This window comes from Panicum virgatum, chromosome 9N (assembly GCF_016808335.1).
Source record: "Panicum virgatum strain AP13 chromosome 9N, P.virgatum_v5, whole genome shotgun sequence".
Taxonomy (NCBI): domain Eukaryota; kingdom Viridiplantae; phylum Streptophyta; class Magnoliopsida; order Poales; family Poaceae; genus Panicum; species Panicum virgatum.
In genome coordinates this window covers 67,546,273-67,554,952 of record NC_053153.1, presented here as the reverse complement: position 1 = coordinate 67,554,952, position 8,680 = coordinate 67,546,273, and the positions used below count along the sequence as shown (strand labels likewise).

Genomic DNA, 8,680 nt, shown 5'->3' with positions numbered 1-8,680 from the left:
CTGGGGCCCTTGTGAGGCGGGGCAGGCAAATGGCTACGGTACGAGAGTAATGGATAGGGAAGGAACCAGTCGGGAACAAAAACGACAGGCCGGTGGCGGAGATTCCCGTTCCAGGCCCGGCCCCGGGCGCAGCACAAGTTGCGCCAAGATTATTGCCCGCCCTTTGCCAGCGGGCGCGCGTGCCACGCCCTGCCCCTGCCTACCCTGCTGCCTCGCCCCGTGCAGAACCACCTTTACTGCCGCCTCTTGAATACCGGGATCGCAAGAGGATACGAGAGAGAGAGAGAGATTGTGTGTTCGGGGTGCCGCTGCCGGCGCCTGGGCGAGTGGAGTGCAGGTGGGGAGAAAGGTTCACGAGGGCATCATCCGTCGCGCTCGCGTCGTCGTCCTCGTCACATGGAGAGAAATGGAGGGAGTGTGTGCGTGATAACTGCGCCGGCTTTCCCGGGCAGAGCCTCCGAAAGCGCGCGTTGGCTTTGAGTGCGGCCGGAGCCAAAGGATGAGCGGCGGGCGGATGGGTCGCCGATCGGATCAGATGGTGGCTCGCGGCGCCTGGAAGGAAAGGTCCGTGCCCAACTGCCGGATCGGCGCACGGGGAACCCCGGTCGCTTCGGTGCCAAACCACCTGCACCTGCCTGGCTTGACCGCTTCTTCTTTCGTCGGGAGCGCGAGCGGGGCGTGCGTCTGTGCTCGTGTGGTCTCATGATGGCACGCCCCGGATGAGGATGGAATGCTCCAGGGGTGGTGAAAGCGAGGACGACGGTAATCATGGGATCGCGTGACACCTGACACCCGCGCCTCGCTCCTCGGCATCCTGCAGTACAGGAACGTCGCCTTCTTCGGTTGCCCCTTCTTCATTTTTCTTTTGAGAGGATGTCCCTTCTTCAGTTTATAAAAGGAAAGAGTCGTAGTAGCCCAGGCTGATGGACCAACCTAGCGCCTGGCCCAGAGGCTCTACTGGGCTATCTGGACTGCTGGCAATGCTCCCGGCCCAACTGACATGCAACCATCCGTTCAGCAGAAGAGATGGCTCGCCTTAAAAAAAACAGAAGAGATGGCTTCATGAAGAAGCGGACATGCAGCACACTAGCTGACTGGCATTGCTCCATTTACCAGATCATGATGATAGCAGACAACATGAACGATGGATACTTGGTCGAAGATATGCTGAGACGGTATTTCTGATAACTTCACAATGGCTCCGTTATTGCTACATTATTCCGTTTAATAAAACAAGGGTGTAGTACACAACATCGCCGGGTCACCCTCGCCTGGATCCCCTTGCCTTGCGCTCAGCGCCTCTAGTAGGCTTTGTCTTGGCTTTCGGTACAGCGCACTTGGGGCACAACCAATCGTCGTCGGGGACAGCGTCCAGGGGAGGGTCGCAGCAGTCGATGTGCATACCGATCCCACAACCGGTTTCGCCATCCTCGTCACCACAGATCAGCATCACTTCTCCCCGGTCCTTGAGCCCGCACGCTGAGCAACTCAGGTCCTCCGGATCGTCTTCGTCTTCCGACTGTTCCGTCTCCTCGGTGGCCATCTCGTCCTGGTTCTTCTTGAGTTTCTCAAGGGACTTGTTGGCCAGATTGTTCGTCTTGAAGAGAACATGTCGGTCGAGGGGGTGGCCAGGCTTGCAGACGTACTCAACCAGATAATCGCCACTGACACAGGGAATACCGTGCCGGATGAACTCCTGAACCCATGCGTCTGCTCTTGGTATGCTCGCTGATACCACAGCGAAGTCAAGTCCAGAGTCTAGAAATCGGGTGTATGGTGGTGATGTCGCCAAAATGGTGCCATCACCAGCTTTTACGGCGCGCTTCAATGTATCCTGGCAAGAAGAGGAACACAAAATTTAGATAGAACAAAACAAAATCAGACTGCCAAGTATAAAGTTAAATAGACAATTCACAATTGACCTACAATGTGAATTAGTTTCCACAGACACCAGCCTATAAGGCTTGCCAGATGAGTTGGTTAAGCAAAGAACTCTTACCAACGTTGGTAATATAAGCTGTCCATAGACAACGATCTGCATTCCATAGAAGGCACCATGTCCCATCTGTTGCCTTATATTTCGCCATTTTCTGGGTGCGTCAAAGCTGATTGTCTCTCCATCATTAAGGCCTGTGCCAAACCATTCAAATGGTTCCTCATCCAGAAGCTTGCCTGCCTCAACGCACGATGTCAAGTACTCTCTCTTGAGTATCCACCTAATTGGAGAAAGAAGCTGAGACCATTTAGATTTTGTGAAAATTTTGCAACACAGCCCTAAAATGATTATATAAATGATGATATAATGTTAACATAATAAACTAGCAAATAATGTTCAGTCAATCCATGTAGTTGCACGCATATCTCACTGATAAAGGGCCATATAATAAATGTTAACTAATACTTTAAGACACAGAATCTTAATAACCTAGATAGTTCTAACCTGCCTGCTGCAGCTGCTGCAAAGAACTTCTCAGTTCTCCTAAGAGGATCTGGGGCAATGAAATGTGTTGCTTCGTATGTCCAATGATGTGAATCCCTACAAACTCGTCCCTTCAGGCGTCTAAGAATTGAGTGATACTCCCTTCTCTGCTCCCGATCTCCACTTAAAATAAATAATGAAGGTTCACTCAAGATCAAGGCTCCAGATTCATTTCCTTTTACCCTTTGGTGCTCACTGAGCACTACTGTCTGTTTCTCAATTGATTTTGCATCAGATTTGGAACACAAACTGCGAGTTCTATTTGATTTAGAGTTGAGATTACTACAATCTAGTCTGTTCTCCTTTTCATGATATGAAGTCAGAACTTTATTTCTTTTGCTGCTTCTCAACTTAGAATTGTGTGGTCCTTCTCGCTTGTCTACAGTACCAGAATCTTGGCAAAACAGTCCAGAAACATCTCTTGTCATATCCCTATTGGATTTCTCGGAGTCTGGATCAGCAGTTACTTTGTTGATATTGCATGAAATCTCTTCGACTGTCTTTGATGAGACAGCTTTTGCTACAGATGCAATGGCACTACCAACTTTGCCACATTTTCTACCTGACTTGTCTTCTACAGTTTTTATTTTCCTCTTGGGAACTGCATTCCTAATTCTGACATTCGAAATGGTCTTGGGGGTAAGTGTTCCACAGTCACTAGCACTTGCACAACTAGAAAGATTTTTAGGGCATTCTTCAACATTGTCTGAGGGAAACAAGTCATCAAACAACGAACCAGCCGCCACTGTCTCGCTTTTGTCAACCAATGTTTCATTGCTTGTGTTGGTGTCAGATTTCCGTGACCTCTTCGCAGCTTTATTTCTTACTCTGGTGTTCGGTATTTTCTTCGGCGAACTTCTTTGATGTTCATCAGCATTTTCAGTGCCAAAAAACTTTTTGTGGTTTATCTCAACATTTTCTTGAGAATTCACCTTACTGAATTCCAATCTAGAAGTTAGCCGTGCGTTGTCTATCTTGGCGCAAGCATTTCGTGTCCTCTTTGCAACAATATCTGTCACTCCACAAATCAGTGTTTTCTTTGGAGCATTTGTTTTGAGTTCAGCTGCACCTGCCGAGCTGCAGACACTTCTAGAGGCTGGATCAGCATGTCCATGACGAATAGCAGGCCAAGACTCAGGAACGACTTTCTTAGCTGATCCTTCATCCTCAATACTAGCACCCCGAGGCCTCTTGGCACCTGCGTTCCTTCCAACATGAGTTGCTACTTTCTTTGAATTACTGGTTTCACCCAGAGCATTGCTTGAAGTGTCTTGAAATCGGTTTTTGCCTTCTTTCACATTGGCATCAGACACCACCTTCTCAAGTTCAGAATTTGATGCCACTGCCACTTCATTATCATTGACTTTGAGTGAATCAGTTATCTTGGTGCCAGCATTTCCAGAAGAGGAAACGACGCGTGAATTACTTGAACTGCGTACAGATTTGTCACGTGCCTGATCCTTTGTGCGGACACTTCCTATCTCATGCAAGAAATCTTGATTCACTGCATTACCACTACCTTGTGCATCTTCCCGGTCCTTATTTTGAAAGGAGAAACTGGACCTTGTCCTTCCATCTGGAACAGTGGGTGAAGGACTCGTGGTGCGTTTGCTTTCTTCCATTGCTTTGAGTGACATTCTTGCTTTCGGTAAAGATTTTACATTCTTATCACTTGAAGAAGATTCAGGAAGCTTGATTCCATTAATGGGACCACCGTGCTTGAGAGAAGTCTTCCTAGATCTTGTTTCTCTGCTTGTAGATAAGCTAGATTGTTGCTTTCTGAAACTTACAGCATTAGCTTCAGCATCAGAAGCATCACTCAGCCAACTAACAAATGGAGAATCTAAAGGACCAGTTTCGGACACCAGATCTTCCTTTTGCAAATTTAAGCTAGATGGGGAGACTAAGCTTTTCCTTTTCTGAGCATATGCACCATCATCTAGTCCATCCACAGTCTTAATATTTTCATTGCCTTTCATGCTCTGAACGTCAGCATGCTCAAAAGCCTTTTGATGTCCCATTTGTAATGAAGAAATATTGGAGTCAGCTCTTGGTGTGCTTTCTTCAGCCTTCTTAGGTGATGCCATATGGTTAACTGAATGCCCTTCCAGTAACGATGACTTCTGAGAGGCCTTTTTAGAGTTCCTTGTGTTCTTGATGCTGTTGGATTTGGAATCACCTCCTGATTTTGGATTGGACTCATGATTGGTGACCTTGTCATCAGTAGTTAACCAACCAGCACCTGTGACATCAATACCTGAGGGTCCGTCCTTCTCCTGATGTTGCCATCTGTTAACTTTTGATGAATCGACAACATTCACAGACTGGTTTCCTCTTGAAGGGCTGGTCAATAGGACTTTACTAACATCAATCTGATCATGACTGGCAGAAGATTTTCCAGAAACATTATCCGTATGGCCAATTAGAATGCCTGGAGTCCCATTTAAGGTATTTAGATGATGATTACTAAAAAGAGTCACTTTGCTTGAGCTTGTAGGGACTACAATACCACTTGCAAGGTCCTGTGTGTTTACACCAACATATTTTTCTTCAGCTTTCTGCACATTCAGGCTATTTATGTTTCTTACTACAGAGTTATCTCTCTTTTGACTGAGGCCAAGTGAAGTTTGAATGGGTGCGAGGACATCATCCATTGCAGAAACTGCCAATAAACTAGAGTTAGGACTGCCTTGGCCTATAATATCATGTGTCTTGCTGCTTTCCATTTCTGTCTTCATGATATGACCTGGTGGGCTTTGAATGGGTGCAAAGACATTAACCTTAGCAGAAACTGCAATCGTAGAGTTAGCAGTAGCACTGCTTTGACCTGCAACGCCATGTGTCTTGTTTTCTGCATATTCTGTCTTTATGATATGACCAAGGGTGTTCAAATTTCTTCCCGCAACCACCAGTCTATTGCCACTGGGAGTGATAGGTGATAGCTTTGATGCATAGACATCAGGCTTCACAATAGCTTCCTCGCAACTTTTTGAGTTGGGGGTGCACCTGACATTGGACCTACTGTTCAACGGCCTTGGACCTGCAGCTTCTGCTTCATGTTCAGAGTCATTGGCATGCGCGTCCATTAACTCTAGATCCCAAGTGCTGAATAACAGAAATAGCCAGAATTAGTTTTCAGCGCATTCTAAATCTGTGAGATCAGGATATTCAAAAGAAAACTTCAAAGAGCAAACATGCAATGTTACTTACCTTTTACTATAATCATCGACTGGGAGAATTTCCCATGCCTTTAAGCTGAAATAATGAAGAGGATGAGTCAAAACATAAGCAATCTGGTTAACAAACTGGATTTCTAGTTAAGTCAGGAGAGGCGGTTGTGAAATACCAGTCTTCCAACCACCAGTGATTAACAAGTTTGATGTTCACCTTTTTCGCAACCTCATACTTTTCACCTAGCATTATATGGAAAATAGATGTGTCAAATTCAACAGCACATTACAGAACTATCTGAATCAATGTAGTATGCATGGAGAAAAAAGAAATGACCGAAAGCGTATACATCTCATAGGCATGTTATGATTTATGTTGATGGATTACTTTGCTGAAAATGCATAACTAGTGGAAATGTACGTGCCACAGGCACGTATTTATTTTTGGTTCCATCAAACAACGATGTCATTTATTTTCCTTCCAAAAATAATACACGTCTTTCTTTTCCTTCCATAAAACAATGATGTCAATTATCCTTCCAAAACAAATAATGACGCAAATTATGGATGAATGCATATGCAAAGGAAAGGAAAGTACGTGCCAAAGGAAAGTAACATGCGGGTACAAGAGCTGGGTATAGGAAATTGCTGGTGCAAAAAGTATTAGCATTTCGGTGGAATCATTTTCCTTCTATCAAAAAATGGGTCACCACCCCCTTCGTCAAACCTCTGGATTTGACAAGTAGGACCTCTGTGAGCGGTACGGTGGGTCTAATCTTGGTGGGAAAGGGTTTCAATTTTTATTGTATAGATTTCTGGTTGTAAGTTATGAATTTCTTCCAGTTCTGTACCAAAAAAATGAAAGATGGTTGATGAGGTTAAACCTTTGTATGGTTCACATAAAAATTAAACACTGGCAAGGTCCAAACTGTTATTGGATTAACGCATTCTACAACCAAAACACAGATGATGAGCTACAAATGTAAATTACAAACAAACTTGGAAACACAGCTGCCATTTCAAATTACATATAAAACTCTTAATTGATCTTTAGAATCACTTATTAGAAAGAGTAACGTGCATAAAGGACAGCTTTGTTTAACAAGGAGAAGGCAACACCTATAAAGTTCCTTGGAACGAAAGGAAGCAGACCAAATTGCTTATTGTAATAAAGTTCAGCATAATATATATGTATGTCACGAATTTACCAATAAAGGAAGAGAACCCATAAAAGAAATAACGCACCTTCAAATTTATAGCAAATAAGGTGAGTGACGGCATTTGCTAACAAAGGTTTGGAGAATCGTGCTCCCATTAAAGAAACCATTTTCTGCATAAAAGAAATAGAAGATTAACGCCTCAATATAAGTTAATATGACAAGTGCAAATACAGTACCCAAGAGCTTATGCGTGAATGCAACATATTAATTTCTTATTTGGATGCAGATTGCATAACAAATTTGACTAAATTTTATGCATCTACTTCATCCAGTTCCAATATGTGGCATCCTGACTCCTGAGTATTGTGCGTTGGACTTTTTAAACTATGGCTACAGGATATCCCATTATGTGAAAATCATTCCATTTGTTACCATTTAGATAAAATTGGGAGGTTGTTACCATTATGTATTCGCGATAGTTTCTTTGGTAACCCGTCAAACAGATAAGCAGTGATTGCGCACCCGGTATTCCCTTTGAATGTCTCGCCGGCCAATAGATAACCTGGCAAAAGCTAAATATTACCAGGTCACAAAATTAAATCATGGGTCCATGGCCCCCATGCAGAAATGGGAGCAGATGCGCCCGAACAGTTAGCCGCAAAAACCGACCCTATCAGCATCAGCAAGCACCCCGTGATCCAAGCTGTCCTCCACCCATTGCTCGCTGACGACCTTCTTCCCCTCTGCTCGCGCGGCCACGCACGTCGGGTCATCCTGCGCCGAAAAATCAAATCAGAGACCGCCCGACAGACAAACCGACAAGACAGGTAGAAATCAATTTGCAAATCCAACTCACGTAGAAGAGGTTCGACACGACAACGTGCGTGCACCCGTTGCCCGACGGCCCGGCGTCGACGCCTCCGTGCCGCTCCATCTCCAAACGGTACTGAACACGGACGCCGTCGGAACTTATCAGCCGGTGGAACGAATCAAGCCAATCGTCCCAAACCCGGAGACAAACTGAGGCAGCGAAAGCGAAATGCGAGGATGAGGCGTGGGGATTTCGCGGACGCACCTGGGACGCGACGTCGCCCTCGAATCCGACGAGAAAGAAGCGGACGCCGTCGAACAGGTGGTTATCGCCGATGTCGTCGTCCGTGCCGGGCGAGGCCATGGCGGGGAACCGAAGGGGGTTAGGGTTTGGGTTTGGGGGATTTTTCGCTCCCGAGCTCGTGCGTGCGTGGCTTACAGGGGAAGATTCGAGAGCCGGTCAGGAAAGAGGGAAATCAAATTGGGATCTCGATTTGGGAGGGAAATGAAACATTTTTTTTTTTGGCTTCAAAGCCGTCGAGGTATTGCGGTTTTTTCTTTTTTATATTTTTTAAAAATAAAAATTTAAAAATATATGTCCATTTTGAAATATTTCAAAAATACCCCTGGTCGCCCTCATAGGGCGACAGGTATTTTTTTTCAAATTCGCAATGAGGTCTCTGTAAGAAAAAAAAAAGTCATGTCGCCCCCCAACGGGCGACAGGGGCCTGTCGCCCCCGCCTCGGGCGACCGCTGGGCCCAGCGCGCGCCCCGGCCCACGGGCGCGGCAGGGGGGCCTGTCGCCCCCCGGGCGACCGGGGTATCCCCTATAAAAGCTTCAACCCTCCCCTTCCCTCCTCATTTGAGCCCGAAAATTCCACCAAAAATCCAGAAAAAAAGAGAGGAGTGAGGAGAAGGAAAGCGGTGAAGCCCTGCCGGATTCAACACTTGTGATCTGCAGGTTAGTACATTTAGTTTATATATTGTTATATTTAAGTACTACATATTTAAATATGAGCAATTTAAGTAGGGTGAGTAATTTAATTTAATTAGTGCTATAG

The 8,680-nt window shown here is 45.5% G+C and overlaps 1 protein-coding gene across 2 annotated transcripts; it reads right to left on the bottom strand.

The window, feature by feature from the left end:
• Window positions 1–1,149: 1,149 nt before the first annotated feature.
• LOC120688266 (BRCT domain-containing protein At4g02110-like) lies at window positions 1,150–8,105 on the bottom strand. 2 transcript variants are annotated; one of them, XM_039970507.1, is made up of 10 exons: window positions 7,885–8,105; window positions 7,666–7,755; window positions 7,479–7,583; window positions 7,270–7,371; window positions 6,895–6,979; window positions 5,826–5,892; window positions 5,690–5,734; window positions 2,441–5,584; window positions 2,000–2,216; window positions 1,150–1,834 (listed from the first exon to the last, which is right to left on the bottom strand). In XM_039970507.1, exons 1-10 carry the CDS (start codon window positions 7,981–7,983, stop codon window positions 1,262–1,264), a joined length of 4,527 nt encoding a protein of 1,508 aa, XP_039826441.1. In that variant the 5' UTR covers window positions 7,984–8,105; the 3' UTR covers window positions 1,150–1,261. The 2 variants fall into 2 exon arrangements, with proteins under 2 accessions (XP_039826441.1, XP_039826442.1); XM_039970508.1 differs by lacking the exons at window positions 7,270–7,371; window positions 7,479–7,583; window positions 7,666–7,755; window positions 7,885–8,105 and adding an exon at window positions 7,393–7,415.
• Between the last annotated feature and the right edge of the window lie 575 nt (window positions 8,106–8,680).

Bases quoted from the DNA above. Each gene is read 5' to 3' on its own strand.
- LOC120688266 (XM_039970507.1), bottom strand. From the start codon at position 7,983: ATGGCCTCGCCCGGCACGGACGACGACATCGGCGATAACCACCTGTTC. The intron at 2,217-2,440 runs GTTAGAACTATC...TTCTCCAATTAG, and splicing joins GCAGCAGCTGCAGCAGGCAG to GTGGATACTCAAGAGAGAGT. The intron at 1,835-1,999 runs GTAAGAGTTCTT...TCTTCTTGCCAG, and splicing joins AGCTTATATTACCAACGTTG to GATACATTGAAGCGCGCCGT.